This window comes from Nicotiana tomentosiformis, chromosome 6 (assembly GCF_000390325.3).
Source record: "Nicotiana tomentosiformis chromosome 6, ASM39032v3, whole genome shotgun sequence".
Lineage (NCBI taxonomy): Eukaryota > Viridiplantae > Streptophyta > Magnoliopsida > Solanales > Solanaceae > Nicotiana > Nicotiana tomentosiformis.
In genome coordinates, this window is record NC_090817.1 from 10,258,262 (window position 1) to 10,277,720 (window position 19,459).

A 19,459-nucleotide genomic window follows, 5' to 3' on the forward strand; every position below is an offset into this window, starting at 1 on the left:
TCCAACCGGTCACCGTTCTTGTGGGAATCAACTCATTCTTATCATTGGTGACCGCCGTCATGCCTCCCCCTACCCCCTTCTTTGGGACATATTGAACCGGAGAAGTCCATGAACTATCGGAAATGGGGTAGACAACTCCGGCATCCAACCACTTGATGATCTCCTTTTTGAAAACTTCTTGCATAGCCTCATTGAGTCTCCTTTGATGTTCAGTAAATGGTTTGGCGTCCTCCTCCAATTTGATCTTGTACATGCAAAATGTGGGGCTTATTCCCCGAATATCCGCCAATGTCCACCTAATAGCCTTCTTCCTCTTATGTAGCACCGCCAATGTAGAATCTACATCTTAGTCAAACAAAAGGAAAGAATAAACAGCAAAGTAGAACAAGGGCCAAGAAATTCATACCAAAGATGTGGAGGTAATGGCTTTAACTCCAAGATAAGAGGCTCTTTAATGGAAGGCTTGTATGAGGAGTTTTTCTATTTTCAAGATCCAAGGATAGTTTCCGGGGTGCATAATTGTACGATCCCATTCCTTACAAAGAGTTCACATATTCCATGAAGCCATCCATCTTGTCATCATCAAATTTGAGCAAGACTTCCTCCAACATATCACCAAATCCACCAAAGAACACACCTCGTTGCTATTTGGTTGCCGCATAGACTTGCACACATGGAATACCACTTTTTCATCACCCACCTGAAAAGTGAGTTCTTCGGCTTCCACATCACAAAGATCCTTCCCCGTAGCAAGGAAAGGTCTTCCAAGAATAATCGGCACTTCATAATCCACTTCACAATCAAGAATGGCAAAATCTGGCGGAAGAATGAATTTATCAACACGAACCAAGACATCTTCAATCACTCCCAAAGGTCTCTTCATTGTACGATCGGCCATTTGCAATCTCATTGATTTGGGTCTTGGTTTCCCAATTCCCAAGGTCTTGAAAACCGAATAAGGCATCAAATTGATACTTGATCCAAGATCACAAAGAGCTTTAGCAAATTTGGCACTTCCAATTGTACAAGGAATTGTGAAAGCATCGAGATCTTCCAATTTAGGAGCCATTAAATGCACAATTGCACTCACTTGATGAGTGACCTTGATAGTTTCAAAATTCATTGGCCACTTCTTTGTCACAAGATCCTTCATAAACTTTGCATAACCGGGCATTTGTTCCAAAGCTTCAACTAATGACACATTGATTGAGAGACTCTTCATCATTTGAATGATCTCTTTGAATTGATTCCCACCATTTGTTTGGCAAGTCTTTGAGGATATGGAGGTTGAGGCTTAGGCAATGGTGCCTTAGCCTTTTGCACTACCGGTTTTGGTATGTTAATAACATGATCCCTAGATGGGTTCACCTCTTCTTGAGTCTCTTCCACACTATCATCAATATCAATCCGAACTTTATCATTTGTCTGCACCACATCATTTGGACCTCTTCTTCTTGTACCACTTGCTCATCATCCACAAGTTGCCTTTGACTTGAGGTGGATGCATTCCCATCTTTTTCACTTCTTGTAGTAACGACAATGGCATGTCCCGTGTTGTTTTCACCCTTTGGGTTCACCACCGTTTCACTTAGTAGTTCCCCCTTAGAAAGAGAATTTAAAGCTTGAGAGATTTGCCCCATTTGAACTTCTAAGTTGTTGATCGATGTGTTGTGTGAGGCAAGTTGGGCATCCGAATCGACATTCTTTTCATCATTTTCTTGAACATGTTCTCAATACGCCTCATCTCATTGGTTAAAGAACTAGGACCATGGGAACTAGGACTATAGAAAGCCCCGACCCCCGATTGCCTTGATTATTTCTCCACCCGCCTTGATTGTTACCTCCGCAATTTCCTTAATTATTATTGTTATGCCAATTCTCTTGATTGTTGCCACTATTCCAATTTCCTTGTTTCTTTCCACCACTCCAATTTCCTTGGTTGTGAGAATTCCAATTTCTTGATTGTTTTGAGTTCGCTATTGTTGTTGACTTGGGCGTTGGAAGTTGTTTCGTTGCCCTTGAAAGTTGTTCACATATTACACCTCCTCTTCTTGGTCATTGTAAGAATCATCTTGATCAAACTCACTACCTTTTTGCACAAAATTGTCCACTCGTTGCACTTGGGGACCCTTGGTTTTCTATTTGTTCACCATCATGTTTACTCCCTCCATGGCATTGACTTGCCTAGGATTTTTCACTTGTTGAAGTTGAGCCTTTTCTAGTTGATTCATGGTGGTAGTCAATTCGGCTATGGCTTTCCCATGGTCATGCAACTCTTTGTGGAGGAGAATCACGTTGGGATCACCTTGTGGAACATTAGCCCGGGATTGCTATGTCAATGATGTGTCCGCCATTTCATCTAAAATCTCACACGCCTCTGCATAAGGCGTAGTCATAAAGTTCCCACCGGCAAGTTGATTCACAACATATTGGTTGGTTGTGTTGATCCCACGATAGAAAGTTTGTTGAATCATGTTATCCGTCATATCATTGTTGGAATATTCCTTAACGATTGTTCTATATCGTTCCCATATCTCATGTAGTGGTTCATTCAACTCTTGCTTGAATGCCAAAATTTCATCTCGAAGTATAGTCATGTGCCCCGGAGAGAAGTACTTAGAAATGAACTTTTTCGCCAATTTATCCCAAATGTGAATGGAATGATTCGGCAAACGTTCCAACCAATCTAAGGCTTTCCCCCATAGAGAGAATGGAAAAAGCCTTAGCCTCAAAGCATCCTCGGAGACATTTGTTTGCTTGCTCCCCCAACGCGTGTCCACAAACTCCTTCAAATGTTTGTATGCATTATGACTTAGAGCACCGGTGAAGAAACATTGTTGCTCTAGCAAAGTGAGCATCACGTTGGTGATTTGAAAGTTGCCCGCCCTAATACGGGGAGGGACTATTGTACTTACATATCCTTCATTGGGTAACACTCGGTGTGGAGTCGCTCGTGGTGGAGGTGGGGGTAGAACGGGCACATTGTCATGAGGCACTCGGCCTCTTCTATTTTCTTGAGGTTCAAGAGTAACCTCATCCACTTGGTCATCTTCAATGTCCACATCCCCCAAAGCAATATTTCCGAGCTCATTATTTGCCAGGGTTGTACCTACGATTTCTCAAACAAGTTAGTAATACGGAAGGGAAAAAAATACTCCAAAAACACACCCCAAATATATAACTAACACCATTTTTAACTCCCCGGCAACATCGCCAAAAATTAATCGCATCTAATTGCACACCTCAAAAGAAGTATGAAACGGTTATTTGCAATAATAAAACCCAACTACGAGTCGGGGTCGGATCCACAGGGAGCTAAGATGGGAGTTAGGGGTATATATTTTAATGCACGTGATTGAATTATCTTGATTTGCACTTCCACAATAAGGTTTGTATGTTATTTCTAATTTTACACTAAAGATTGCAGAATAAAGAAAGAAGACTAGGATAATTGTTTTTGAGGTTTTTCAAATTAATAAAAAGCATAGGGTTGTGACCATTACCTAGGTGTTTGCCTAATGGGATAAAGACCTTAATGCTTGTTTTGTTGATCGGGGTGTATTATAGCTATCAACTCTCAATTGCCCACTCAATATCTCTGGGTCAGAGAGTGGTTTTGCCCAATTTGGCTTTCTCAAGACCAAATGGGTATCACACAAAACAGTTGATAAAAGCTCAAGTCGGGTTATTACTATCTCTAGGTTGAACCCTTTAATTAGGTTAATCAATCTCTCAATTGACCCAATTCCTTGTTTGCCAAGTTTTTCTAGACTAAGTCTCTCTTTCTCAAGTAGAAACTAAGTCAAATGGGCATGAACTAATGTTTAACCATTAATTCCATAAATTAAAGCATGAACTAGGTTAAATAATAAACACCAAATCATAAACAAGCACTAAATTAGATACTCATAAGGTTTACATACTAGGGTTGGGTCACAACCCTAGTAAACATCTAGCTACTCATACTTGGGTTTGAAGAAAAAGAAGAAAAAGAAGAATAAAGACTAATTAAACTCATAATGTACGCTTAAAATAATAAAATCTATTGTAGAATACACCAAAATATAGTAAATTTCCAAAAGAGGCAAAGAAAAACGGCTACAGTGATTGCTGATGTCAAACCTTGACCTAATTTTGTGTAACTCTTCTATTTATACGAGTCTAAAAATCTCGGACAAAAATGCCCCTCGGGAGGTTCTATGGCCGCACATTCCATGTGCGGTCCGCAGACTTCTTCATCTGGCAGGAGCTGGGATTCTGCAGTCGCACAATTCTGGACTGCGGCCGCGAGCCAACATTTTTGCGATCCGCAGATTATGTCTGCGATCGCAAACCAGTCTTCTGCGGTCCATATATTTATGTCTGCGGTCGCACAATTCTTGTGCAGTCCGTAATTCACAGGGACTCGGGACATGGAAATTTGCACACTGTCTGAACTTGAGTCCTAGCCCAGCTCTTGCGGCCGCACAATTCATGTGCGGTCCTCAATTTGCACAAATATCTGCTGAATTTTGTTTCTTTGTTTGCGGCCGCAGGTGGAATTCTATTGTCCGCAATTGCTTCTGTAGACAGCACATTGTATGCTTTTGTGCCCTTTTATTTCCTTGTGCTTGGACTACTCCTCTTTGAGCTGGATTTCATCTTGGGAGTCCAACTTCTAGCATTCCTACAATTTTGCACAATTCATTAGTTTCAGGAATACAATTCAATGCTTTTAGACTAAAACAAAAGCTAAAAGGCACTAATAAGTAGTCAAAATCCCCACTTATCAACAATTAACTACCAGACTACCCTTGTTCAATGGAAAATATTACAGATGGTGAAAAGCAAGAATGGAAGACTTTATGACAACTGAAGACTATGAACTATGGACCATAGTGAACCAAGGTCCATTGATTCATACTAAGCAAAATGCACAAAATGAAACAGCTCTTAAGGACCCCCTATGAATTTGTGGCAGCAGATATCAGAATGATGGAGAAGAATGCAAAAGCTAAAAAACTCTTTATCTGTGGACTTGGTCCTGATGAGTACAACAGAATTTTTGCATGCTCTAATGCAAAACAGATATGGGATGCACTTCGAACTGCTCATGAAGGAACAAACCAAGTGAAAAGATCAAGGATAGAACTACTTATGAGAAACTATGAGCTCTTCTCCATGAAGGAGTCTGAGCTCATCCAGGAGATGATGACTAGGTTTTCCATAATAACTAATGAACTAAAATCACTTGGAAAGGTGTTTACCTCAGGAGAGTTGGTCAGCATAGTTCTAAGGATCCTTCCAACTTCATGGGAATCAAAAGTCACAGCGATCCAGGAAGCCAAGGAGCTGGACAAAATCTCACTTGATGAGTTGGTTGGAAACTTAAAAACTCATAAAATGAGAAAGATAAAATTGCGCAAGGAATAACCAAAGAGGTATAAGGCCTTGGTTCTTAAAGAGTCTGAGGAAGATGAATTTAACAATGATGATCCTGACCTAGCAATGTTTGTTAAGTTCAAGAGGTTCATGAAGAACTCTAAAAGTGTATTTAAGAGAGAGACCAGTGGTAAGCCTATGCAGATTGACAAAGCTAATTATGATGGGTGATACAAGTGTACCAAGCTAGATCACATGGTCAAGGACTGCCCAATGTGGGAAATTGAGTGGAAGAAAAAACGAGCTGAAAAGGAGAAACGAGAGAAGATGAGAGAAAAGAGTTCCAACAAAGGAAAAATCCTAGGTAAAGGATTCACTGAAGCAATGAAGCAGGCCTTCTTTGCAGCATATGAGGACAGTGAAAGTGAAAATGAGGAAGAAAAGGAGATGAGGCTATAAGTCTCTATGATGTAATTGATGAATACTAGGCAGTGGAGACAGAGCCTCCAGTACATCTTGAAATGCACATTGGAAGACCTCCTTTGTTTGATGGACACCACTATGATAAATGGAAGCTACGTATGGAAATATTCCTTCAGGCCACTGACTTTGACCTATGGGTAATTTTTAGTCATGGACCAATTCTCCCTGCCAAAATGGAAGGTAGCAAGTTCAACAAGAGAGAAGAGGAATACGAGGATGAAGGTCGCCAGCTAGTCCACAAAAATGCTAAAGCAAAGGGTCTTCTTTACATAAGCTTGTCCAGAAACATTATCTACAAAGTGTCATCTTGCATCTCTGACCATGATATATGGAGGACCTTGGAAGCTAACTTTGGAGATGAAAACATCGAAGTGGCACTGATGGCAATTGAAGAAACCCAAACAAAAGAAGAAGTGATCGGAATGATGGCCATGAGTGATTCAGAAACTGAATTTGAAACAAACTAGGTAAGTATCTCTAAATTGAAAGAAAACATTTATAGTATGTCTAAAAACAATTGAAGGCCACAATTATGACCATGATGAGTGAAATGGATAAAATGAGTGCTGGAAATGATCAGTTAATAAGCAATCTTTCATGTGTCAAACTTGATCTCAAAGAGCTTGAATCTGACAAAGATAATCTAGAGAGACAGGTCAAAGACCTTAAGAACCAGGTTTTTATGCTTACTTATAAGAATGAGAAGTCCCATGATATACATGGTGAGGAAAAAATGAGTGATCTGCAGGATAAGCTTAAAAAAAAATTAAAAGGGGCTAAAGATAATTTTTGTGATGCTGAATGTAGAAATAAAGTCCTGCAAGAAAATTTAGAAAAGACTAATTATGAACTATCTAGACTAAGCAAATGGCATAGATCTTCTAATGCCTTGAATTGGCTGAATGAAAACTGTAGCTCTAACAAATTAGGAATTGGCTACAGAAAACCTCTTCCCAAGTTTGATCCAAAGTATGTAGAAATTTCTGATAATAAAATATGCACTCATTATGGAAAGGTAGGACACTTTAGAGACACATGTCCTGTCTTAATTCATGCCCAGTTTACAAACACCTTTGGTATTGCTAAAAATGTGAATAAGGAAGAGGAGTCAAAAGCCAAGCCTCTTGTCCATATTAAGTGGATTAAGGTTAATAAAAAACTAGCTTATAATCCTCTTCCCTTCTAGGTAAGAAGATATCTGATTCATCCTTTTTCAAACAAAGAGGGACCCAACCTTGTCTGGTTTTCCAAGACTAACTTGTAATTTTTGGTGCAGGCTAAAGTGAGAGGGAACAATCAAGACTGGTATCTAGACAGTGGATGATCAAGACATATGACTGGAGAAAAAAAAAACTTCCTCTCACTGACAACCTTCCAAGGAGGGAGTGTGTCATTTGGAAATGGGAAAAAGGCCAGATAACAGGTATTGGAAAGGTTGGTAAGTCACTCCCTCATGATATGGAAGATGTGTATTATGTGGTAAGCCTTAAACATAATCTTCTTAGCATCTTTCAAATGTGTGACAAAGGAAATGAAGTAAAATTCAATTCCAAAATTCATACTGTCACTAAGCTTGATACTGACGAAGTTGTGTTAAAAGATAAGAGACATAACAATGTTTACAAGATATCTATTATGTCACTTCCCCAGAGTAAGCACACATGCTTAAGTGTAGTGAAAGATGATCCACTACTATGGCATAGAAGACTGGGTCATGCCAGTCTTTCTCAACTCAACAAGTTAGCAACAAAGGACTTGGTCCTTGGTCTACCAAAAGTTGAGTTCTCCTCAGACAAGGTATGTGATGCTTGTGTTAGAGGAAAAATGTAAGGTCACATTTTAAGTCCAAAAAGGTTGTCATCACCTCCAAACCTCTGGAACTCCTTCACATGGAACTATGTGGACCAATGAGAGCAAGGAGCGGAGGAGGTAAGATATATATTTTTGTGATTGTAGATGACTTCTCCAGGTATACATGGACTCTATTTTTGGGATCTAAAGATGAAACCTTTGATATTTTCTGTGTATTTTTCAGAATTATTCAACAGAAATTGGGGTGCAATGTATTAAGTATAAGAACAAACCATGGAACTGAGTTTGAAAATTCCAAATTCATTGAGTCCTGTAACTCACATGGTATTGATCATAAATTCTTTGCACCTAGAACTCCACAACAAAATGGGGTTGTAGAAAGAAAGAATAGATCCCTAGAAGACATAGGGAGAACCATGTTGATTGCTAGTGTCCTAAGAGTTTATGGGATGAGGCAGTTAATATTGCCTGGTCTGCTGAACAGATGCATGGTCAGACCCATTCTTGAGAAAACTCCCTATGAGTTGCTTCGAGGGAGAAAACCCAACATCACTTACCTGAGAGCATTTGGGTGCAAATGTTTTACGCATAATAATGGTAAAGAAGCTCTAGGTAAGTTTGATGACAGAAGTGATGAGGGAATTTTCTTGGGTTACTCTCCACATAGTAAGGACTATAAAGTTTTTAATAAAAAAACTATGTGTGTAGAAGAAAATATTCATATTATCTTTGATTAATCTAACAATTTAGCTAAGAAAGGTCTGCAGGATGAAGACTATGTCATAGGACTCACTAGTGATGAAGAACCTAAGGATTCTGAACCTCAATCTGAAGATGGATCCGGAGACTACAAGGAAATTGACAGTGATCATGAGGAACAAGAAGAAGAGAGAACTACTCTGACTGCTAACCAGACTGATGAAGCCATATCTATTAAACCTGTTCCTTTGGGTCACTCCTTGGAAGAATCTTCTCTTAGTATATAGATAAGTCCATGGAAACATTAAAGTTCACGTCCTCTTGAGAACATCATCTCTAATCTAAATGCAGGAGTGCAAACCAGGTCATCTATGAGAAATCTGTGTACACTCACAACATTTCTCTCACAGATTGAACTTAAGACCATCAAAGAAGCTCTAAAGGATCCATGTTAGATTATATCCATGCAAGATGATCAAAATTAGTTTGAAAGAAGCAAGGTCTAGAACTTGGTACAAAGACCCAAGAACAAAACTGTCATAGGTACCAGATGGGTGTTCAAAAACAAGCTGGATGAACAAGGAAATATCACAAGGAACAAGGTCAGGCTGGTGGTTTAGGGATACAATCAAGAGGAGGGCATTGACTATGATGAGACGTTTGCACCTGTAGCTAGAATGGAAGCTATAAGAATGTTTATAGCCTTTGCTGCACACATGGAGTTCACCTTGTACCAAATGGATGTAAAGAGTGCCTTCTTAAATGGTTATCTGAAAGAGAAAGTGTTTGTCAAACAACCTCCTGGTTTGAAAGTGAAGAATTTTCTGATTATGTGTTCAAGTTAGATAAAGCTTTGTATGGACTGAAACAGGCTCCAAGAGCTTGGTATAAAAGACTCTCAAAATTCCTCTTAACCAACAACTTTGTAAGAGGAAAGGTGGACAACATTGTAAAGCCCCGTAAATTCTTTTTAATTAATTCCTACTAATTTCGAGCTTAAGAATACGATTTAGTTCAACCCGGGTTACGTGATATTTCTTGAATAGAATACGTCATTGGAACACTTGGGGATAATTATTCTATCAAAGGTTTAATGTTGGATTAAGAGAAATTTAGAAGTTATCATTAACACTTGGATATAAATTTTTGTATAATGGGATAAGTGTTTGGAAAATATTAATCTTCAAGAATAATGATGGGGCAATTATATTTGGAATAAGATGGAAAGAGAGGTTTGGCAAAAAGTTGCCAGTAACTAAATTAGAAGAAGGAAACAAGGGAACAAGGGAATTAATTATGGATGACAAAAGCAAACATGTTAAGTTGAGAAATGAAATGAACAAAGTTGAATATCAAAATGTTGCTTCAGTATGGACGCTACACTTGATGTGTCGTATCTCCATCACGTCCAAAATAAGTTGGAGCCCATTATGAGGCAGTGAAATGTAGCGAAGGCGTACAACTTAGCATCCGAAATTTAAAACCCACATCTAAAGCTCTTATAAATAATTCGGGAGAGAGAAGGTTATATAATTTTGGTCCAAGTATTGAAGGTTTAGATAGGAGGGAGAGCTCTCTACCATTAATACATCTTCAAGGTAAGAATTAAATGCCTTTCTTTGGTAGATTTGGTTCATTTATTACATCTTTTGACCCTCCAACATCATGGAATTCATAGTTTTTTGAAGATAATCTCAAGGACACTTCAAGAACTCAAATCTTAAAAAATTTTGGGTTTGACAAAGAGGTAGTCTCTTCACTCCAAACTTATAAATTATACTCCATGAACGTAGTAGAGCTTACTTATGAAGATAGATTTGTATTTGAAATATCTATTCATGAAACCCTAGAAACTAGTCTTGAAATTGAAGAGTTGGTTGGTAGGGATGATGAATAGTGTTGGGTCTTACCTGAACGGTATCATTTTGAGATAATAATGGAACAATTAGATACCATGATATGTTTAATTAAGGATTTGGAGTTAAAATTCAAGGTTTGACCTTCAAATGATGAAATGGTCATTTTTGCTAAACTTATAAAATTGGACTTAAGTGTTAGATACTTAGTTGGCTTAGTTGGTATTGTTATGACGCGTTATTGAATTATGTGAGTTTGTATATGTAGATTGTGACTCCTTGGAATTATTGGATTATTTGGGATAAGGTTGGAAGCAATTTGAGGTGCGTTGAAACTTACTACCCTCAGAGCTTTTCTCCAAACTCATATCGAAACGTGATTAAATAAAAATTCTAAATGTGAGTCCTAGCTTGTGGGGACGAGCGAGTTGGGATTGTACTGCTTCTTGCATCATAAAATATTTAAATCTTATGAATATTATTTTCTTGAAATGTTTTATTTTAATTTTAAAACTAAATGAAGGAGGAATAGCACTTGTTGTATTTTTGAAATGAAAATACATGAGTTGTAAAATATCTTAGATTTAGCTATTCTCAAATAGTTGATTTGGCTATGAACATTATCATTGATAAATGTAAATATTTTGGTAGTTACTTAAGTTCACCGATATTGACCTTGGATACTTTTTCTTATTAGGTCATGAAACTACACGTGTCGGTGTAGGCGTAGAACCTACCTTATGGTTGGCAACTACGGTAGAGTACTTCCCATGAGGGGGTACTATTGTGCTATTTAATTAGCATGGTTGAGTCAATTCGTGTGGCATAACAATGAGACGACCTGAGCAAGTAGGGTATATGATACTTTTCGCTAGGTACATAACCTAGTTGACTTTCTTCTGTATCGGTGATGGTATAGTGCTCCCGGTAAATAAAAAATCTAACATGATTTTGTAAAGATTAATGCTAAAGGAAGACTTTGAAATATGTTTTACCTTATTATTTTATTATATTTTCTAAGTTGTTAATTGATATAAATGCTTCTTTCTTATATCAATTGTTATTGCATATCTTATATCTTCTTAAGTCTTGTCCTATCTTTTGGGAAGCGGTTCATGATTCGTACTAGGCATATGGAGCTTAGTCCTTTCGGCCACATTTTCATTTATGTTTTTAGGGACTGGATCTGAGCAGCTTGGGTCGCGTGGTTAGGATAGCTCTATATTTTTTGGTGAGACTCCACACTTGTACTCGTGGAGGACTTTGTTGTATTATTATTCTTTTGAGCCACCGGGTTATGTCTTGGTTGACTATTTCATTCCGTGTCATAGAGATTCCATAGACAATAGTAGTATTCATTTTTGGGTTATAATCCTATGGTTGCTCATATGGCATGTATGAATGAAATTTTCTTTTATCTTCATGATGTTTTCTTCTAAATGAAAATATTTACTTAAAGACATTATTCATGATTTGTTATTCCTTAAAATGATTATATTTGAAGAGGCTTTCGCATTCGACTATTAGGCATATAGATGAGTATTAATTTATGGTATGGTTCACTCGGGTCGGATAGAGTACCGAGTGCTGGTTATGTGGTTTTAGGTCATGACAAACACTCTGTTTCTAAGGAGCAAAGGCAAGCATATTCTGATTATGCAAGTGTATGTGGATGATATTATCTTTGGGGCTACTAATGAAGCAATGTGCAAGGAATTTGCTGAGATGATGGGAAATGATTTTGAGATGAGCATGATGGGTGAACTGAACTTCTTCTTGGGGTTGCAAATCAAGCAAACACCTACTGGAACCATGATACATCAACAGAAATACATCAAAGAACTGTTGAAGAAATTCAACATGGACTCCTCTAAGTCCATTGACACTCTCATTGCCATTGCATCAAAACTGGACCTTGATGAAGAAGGGGAAAGTGTTGAACAGAAACTATATTGAGGAATGATTTGGTCATTGTTGTACCTCACAGCAAGCAGGCCTGACATTATATTCAATGTGGGACTGTGTGCAAGATTTCAGGCAAATCCCAAGGAATCTCACTTGATGGTTGTCAAGATGACACTCAGATATCTCAAGGGGACCCTTGACATATGCATATGGTATCCCAGAGGGTATAGCTTTGATCTAGTTGGTTATGTTGATGTTGACTATGCAGGTTTTCATGTTGACATAAAAAGCACTTCAGGAACAGCTCATTTTCTAGGTTCTTGTCTGGTGTCTTGGGGAACAAAGAAGCAAAACTCAGTGGCCTTATCCACAGCTGAGACTGAATATATGGCAGCAGCATCCTGTTGTGCTCAGTTATTATGGATAAGACAACAGCTAAGGGACTATGGTATTTTTGTTGATTGCATTTTCATTTTATGTGATAACACTAGTGATGTAAATATTGCTACAAACCCATGTCAACACAAGAGAACCAAGTACATTGACATTAGATACCACTTTCTCAGAGACAATGTTGAAAAGGGGAATATCTCCATTATCTTTTGTAAAACTGAAGATCAAATTGAAGATATTTTTACTAAAGCTCTGAGTAGGGATCACTTTGAAAGTAACAGACTAGAACTAGGTCTAATCAATACTTCCAACTAGTTGAACCCTAATGATTGGCTAAAAAGTATAATTAGATGTAGATAGTCAAGTACAATGTGCTTGATTCAGACTCGTGCTTGTATTAAGCACACACAGCTGCTTAGAAAATATGGATGATAACTATATTGCATGATACTAATGTGAAGTGTTGAAGCTTTATTGCAGATTCAAGTAAGGAGTTACTAAGGAGTTGGTTCTTCGATTCAGGTATGTGTCATCTTGTCTTAATTCACTCGGACTTTATATCCTAAATTATGGCTATGCTCAGACTTCTAATCTTGTTAGCTTCACTTCTAGTTGTCTTCTAGTCAAAGAGTAAGGGAGAATCCTAGAGCAATTAGAGTTTAATTGCTCCTAAAATCATAACAGTCAAAGTAACCGTTATAAGAGTCCCGTTAGAACTCAAATTCGGTCACCTTATCTCTTCCAACTATGCATATGTGCCTGCTGCGAAAAATACCTCTAAGTCAACTAAGGTCAAGGCTACTCCAAGAAAATCTGTCAAGAATGTCAAGGTAGTTTCTGATGCTACTACTCAAGTAGACACAGTGGTCAAGGAAGCTATGGTTCATGGGGAATCAATGCCAATCACTACAAGTCAGGTACAACTCCCTCCTTGAAAATTAGATGTTATGGTATCCGCTATAGATGTTACACCCGTATACACTCTTCCACCCAGGCCACAAGTGATAAATCATAAGTGGAGGAACTCACTATAGAAAAAAGTGTAGACAATCTGGAGAAAGAGGTAGATACCACTATTGTGGTGCCTGTGGTTGAGGGAAAAGGGAGTAAAGAACCAGCGCAAAAGGAGGCATATGATGGTCTTTCATTCAGTTGGATGGAGGATGAGGATGATAATGGGGGAGAAAAGGAAGAAGGAGTTGTGGGCGGTCATGAGGAAAATACTACTCAGGACATAGCTAATGAAGAGGAAAAGAGTGAGAATGAGGGAGATTCTGGAGAAGATAATGAGAGTGAGATGTATGATAGGATAGGTGAACAAGTGAATGATTCTGCAGAAAAATAAAATAATAGTGAAGAAGAGGGCAATTCTGAGAATGAAGGTGAGGCTCAAGAAAAGGCAAGTGAAAGTGAAAGAGTAGATGAAGAAAGTGAGGAAGAGAATGAGAATATGAGTGAGAAATCTAAAGGCTCTATGACCATTGGGAACACTGTCATAGCCCCTTCAGAAGAAGCAAGTGGAGAGAAAAGGACTAAAGAATTCGGGCCCTTGTTAACACCTTTCACTGGAGATAAAGAGGTCAGCAGTATTGAAAATGACTTGCCCCTGTATGAGGTAGGGAAGAAACCCAGGAAGACTCCTGTGAAAGCAACAGAGTCTGCAGTCCCAACAAGTAAAGAAGTGGCTCCTCTTGCCAAGACTCCTCTTACAAGGAGTGAAAGAAAGGTTGTTGATAAACAAATCATTAAGGAGTTCAGAAGTGCCAAGAAGCCAAGGAAGAAAGTTTTAATTGTGGAATCTATGGTTGAGTTGGATGGAGAAGATGAGTTTAAGTCTGTTTTTCCAGAAATGTTCTCTACATAAAAGAGAAAGGTTGCCAAAGCTACAAAAACTGCTACCCCATTTGCAAGGGCCAGTAGAGGAAAGAAGAGAAAGAATGTGCCAGTTGTGGTTGATAGACTCACTGAGTTCGGGAACAGAAAGGGGATAGCTCAACTGGTTGAAAAACTTGAGCTACATGGATGGAAACACATGTTTGTCAAAGCTTTCCCCCCTTGTATGTGTTCATGTTGTGGTGGAGTTCTATGCAAAATTTCAATTTGATAAAAAGATAGTCAAAAGTAATGTAAGGGGGTTTGAAATGGAGTTTGATATTGAGGAGCTGGGGATGCTTCTGAATATTTCTTCTTTAGGATTTGACAATTACTGGAAGAAAAAATGGCCATCTATAGACAATGATGTTAATACTAAAATTGTGGTCACAAGAAAAATTTTCCAAAAGTTTGAGCTAGATGCTCCCCAGAAGGTGTACAAGACTGATATGATTCATTTCCAGAGGTCTAACAGAAGGCATGAAGCTACCCCATTGGACATGGATATAATGGAACTGCTTGACACTGGTAGACCTATCAATATCCCTAGCCTAATGATTCAGCATATGGCAAGAGATGCATACACTTTCAAGCCTAAGCATGTTATGCCTTATGGCGTCATGTTGACTGAGTTATTTGACAAGCTCAACATTGCCTTGCCTGAGCTTAAGTATGGAAATCACAATTATATTTTGGATGTTGTTACCCTCAAGCAGTGTGGCTATGAGGAGATCAAGGCTAGGGGATCCTCAGGATCTGCTATTCTACCTGGAAGCTGCAGGGCAGCAGAGCTCAGTAAGAGGTTGGGGTTGACTGTTGAAGAGAATGCCAAGCTTCGTGAAGACAATGATGAGCTGAGAAATAAAACCAGGCAACTTAGGGAAGAGCTCAGAAGAGATAGGGAAGCTCATGCCCAACAGATTGCCACTCTTGTGAAAGCATTGACCCCATCTACCTCTCACCTATGAACCTGTTCCTTCCCAATGTCCTTAGTTTCCTTTGCTATCCCAGTGATGCTTTAATTTATTTTTTTCTAATTTTAGTTTGAGTAGCTTGCAGTATGTTTAGTTTATTTTGTTCTAATGGTTTAAGACAAGTCCCTAGGGAAGATAAAGTTGGGGGTGATGAATATGTCTGTCTATGGTGGTGAAGATGGTGAATAAATTTGTCTTGATGTGATTACCTGTTCTAGTATGGACAAAGTTTGTCATCATTAAAAAGGGAAAATTTGTTGAGTATTGAGATTTTGATGATTAACAAAGTTTTGTTTAGATGCAATATTTGAAAACTCGGGTCCTCAACGAAGCTGCTTCATTGTTCTAAGAACCAGCTCCTCGGGGCAAAGTACTAGCTCCTCTGATTGATGATTGTACATATGTGCAAGATAACAACTTTATTTCAAAGTTATCCAGGTCCGAATTTGGTGGAAGAAGGATGCTATATGTGATAAGGGTTGTTGCCCAAGAAGATACGAATAATTCAGTGAGAGACAAGAGTCCCAAAACTTGTGGAGTCCTTGGAACAGTAAGCGTTCTATCAAACAAGAAGCTGACTATGCATAGGACTCCTAGAAGATCTTGAAGTCCAGACGTTTAAATACTATCTATTTTGGACTTATGAGATTATCCTTTTACACATCAACTGAAGAACTACATTCTGTTCACTCTAGTCGAGTACCAGTATTGTGTTCTTCTTGAGTCAGTCTAGTGAATATATTTTAGGAAATCGAGTTGTAATCAAGTGTCAAAAATAACTAGTGAGTTGGAGTGAGTGTTTGCTTTACAAGTTAGAGTAACTTGTAAATCAAATAGTCGTAGTAGGAGTACTAGAGAGTATTGAATTACCATCTTGTAATTGATACATTTTGGCTTATTGTTCTAGTGGAGTTGAAAAGCCTACATAGTAGGTTGTGGTTTTTGCACCTTTTGAGCCGGGTGAATTTTCACGTAAAAATCGTTGTTTTTACTTTACTACTTATTTTACTTCACGTTTAAGAAATACAGTAAATAACCAAGTTTTTTAGTAACTCATACAGGGACTCAATTTAACACTGTGGACTACTTAATATAATATTTTCCTTCGTAAATGTTTTTCACATGCACTAGCTGAATTTTTCTCTTCATTTAAAAATGAGATGCTCTAGTGGACCAAAACAAAAATCTAATGAAAGGAAACTCGGAGCATTGCCAAATTCCACAAATGACAGATATATTCAGCTTTCTAGCAACAACAAAAAAAAAATTATTCTTAATAAGAAATTTTTGTACAACAACAACAATCCAATATAACCTCATTAGTGGGGTTTAGGGAGTGTAGTGTGTACGCAGACCTTACCCTTACCCTAGGGTAGAGAGGATGTTTCCGATAGACCATCGGCTCCCTCCCTCCAAGAACTCTCCACCTTGTTTTTGGGGTGACTCTAACTTACAATCTCTTGATTGGAAGTGGAAGGTGTTCACCACTAAAGCAACTTGTAGTCGCACAAATATATTTTTTGACAACTAACTTTTTTTCATTAAAACAAAAGCTTTTGTAAAGCCGTTCTAATTCCACGTAATGCTATAACATTACAAACGTAGGATATGTCCCTCGCTATACACTTAAACTTACATCTAGAGATCTTCCTCTCTTTTTTTAATTCTATGCTGAATCAAACTATATACTTCACAGAAATTTTAATGGGAGAATATATGCTAGCCTAGGTAGCATTGTGAGTCAAATCACACTAAACTTATTTAACTGCCATCAAGATAACATACTAGTTGATCGTGTCTCTGTGCAGTCAGGTGCACAACGCATTACGTATGTGCAGGGTCCGAGAAGGATCGTATCCTAAGATGTATGATGTAGGCAGCATATCATAATGCAAGCATTAATGGTTGTTTTCACGATTCGAACCCGTGACTTATAGGTCATACAGAGATAAATTTATCATTGATTATGTGTGTGAATATATATATATAGCTTGATAACGTGTCAATACAACAACCATAATTGAGTGGGATACCAGGAAGTTGTTTGCCTGCCCAAATCTGAAATATAAAAAGACAAAATAGTCCTTGGACCCCAGCCCAATGGACCTGTCAATACTCAAGTTTGGGCTAGAGTGTGGGGCTTTTGTTTTGGGAGTGGTTCTGTGTGTGGGGTGGGTTTTTTTTGGGGGGGGGGGGGGGGGGGGGTTCCTACACAAACATTATGCTGCAAAATGATAGGTCATCTTCCAAAGACAACTGGATGGGTCCAAAGGGACAAAAGATTGGGGGGAAAAATTAGAAAAGGGTGATAAAGAGAAATAGAAGAGAAAAGAAAAAGTGCATTCAAATTCCTGCAAAATAAAATGACCGAAAATTATGCTTGAATATTCAAATTTCGACGGACTATTGGAAATAGTCTCTTTATCCTCACAAAGTAGACGTAAGATTTGCGTATACACTATCCTCCCCAGACCTCACGGTGTGGAATAATACTGGATATGTTGTTGTATTCAAATTTCAACGAACAAAAAAATATTAGGTAATTTATTTTTAGATGTCTATGTTTAAATGATGAACGCTCCGAAAAAGATATAGGTGCTCGAAAATGGTCAAAGTAGTTAAATATGAGGATCACTATTAGGAGCAAATATAGTGCATTAGCTACGGGTTCCCGTGAACCTAGTAACTTTTGTCTAGATCCGGTATTTTTAATGAAAAAATCATTAAATGTATAAGAATATTTTGCTTGGAATTCAATCCGTTAATCCAGTTATTATTGTATATTAATTTGAGATTTACGTAATAATCCATAAATTTAGAATTCTACGTACGTCCGCCTCTGATCACTATGACTACCGCCTGTGTTACTGAAAGATATCAGTATTTTGCTTACTGAAATAAGCAAAATACGTACAAACTAAACTAACAAATGCACTATAAAAGAGATGCATTAAGAAATATAGTAAGGTAGCAAAGTGACAATGTCATTATCAAATAACAGTTGTAAATAGGAAAAAAATGGTAAATAACAACTGTGAATGATTAGCATAAAGCTAGTATATATGGTTGGTGGTAAAGGGTCTTAATTAGCAAGATTTGGTAAGAGATTGAACAAAAAAGTCTCTATGGTTTCATTATGACAAAACAAATCTTATTGTTGCAAAATAGCTGTGCCTAAGTCACTAGACATAGACTAAAGTGCTGATGTCATGATGTCCTAATATTAACCAAAAAATAATAATCGCTAATTATTCTGATCATATAATGGGAAAGGAGTTTTGCAGCGGCTTACCCAGAAATTTTCATAAATATATAAATTATTTAAGTTATAAGCGATGTCATTTTCTATTCTATCTCTAATATTTTTAATATTTTATGCATATCTAGTAAAAGATTTCGACGACTCGTGACACCACATAAGCAAGGTGTATATGCCCTTGGAATTTTGGCGGTGTATACGCCCCTAAATTTTAGCGCAACAATAAAAATTATCGTTATTGTGATCATAAAGTAACGAGTTCAAGTCGCGAATACAATTTAACGATAAAAATAAGATTGTATGCATAAGACTTATATGTTCAGGCCATTTCCAAAACCCAAGAATAATAACAAGAGTTTAGTGCACCGATTTATCATTTTATTTTCTTCATATAATTGATTTAGAATTATTGATAGAGCCGCCGCTTAACAGCCGTCAAAAAATTCGGATAATCTGAGCTTGCACACAAATGACACGTCATAAACTTTTCCGTTAAATATCTAACGGCCAAACTGAAAGAAGAAGAAAAAAAAAAGGATTTCAGTTCCAAGACTAGTTAAGAAAAAAAGTTTGGTGACAACCTTTGCCAAACTGTTATGGGACCTATAAGGCTATAACTAAAGACCAAAGGAGACTTCAATTTCATGTCCTTTTCCTCTGCAAATTATCGTCAATTTCAGAACTCATCAATATATACAAAACAAGAGCAAAAATCTTGAAAACAATTTCTGAAAAAAAATATATTATGTCATATAATGGAATGATCTTTCATGTTATTTGGTCGACGAGAATTTAAGAATGTAAATATTAATATTTGGCGAAGGGTAGCAATTAATTCTCCTTGA

At 37.7% G+C, this 19,459-nt stretch overlaps 1 protein-coding gene across 1 annotated transcript; it reads left to right on the forward strand.

Moving 5' to 3' along the window:
• The first annotated feature begins 12,170 nt into the window (after positions 1-12,170).
• LOC138893556 (uncharacterized) lies at positions 12,171-14,373 on the forward strand. The gene is made up of 5 exons (XM_070178182.1): positions 12,171-12,783; positions 12,990-13,031; positions 13,194-13,426; positions 13,531-13,808; positions 13,863-14,373. Exons 1-5 carry the CDS (start codon positions 12,171-12,173, stop codon positions 14,371-14,373), a joined length of 1,677 nt encoding a protein of 558 aa, XP_070034283.1.
• Positions 14,374-19,459: the final 5,086 nt, after the last annotated feature.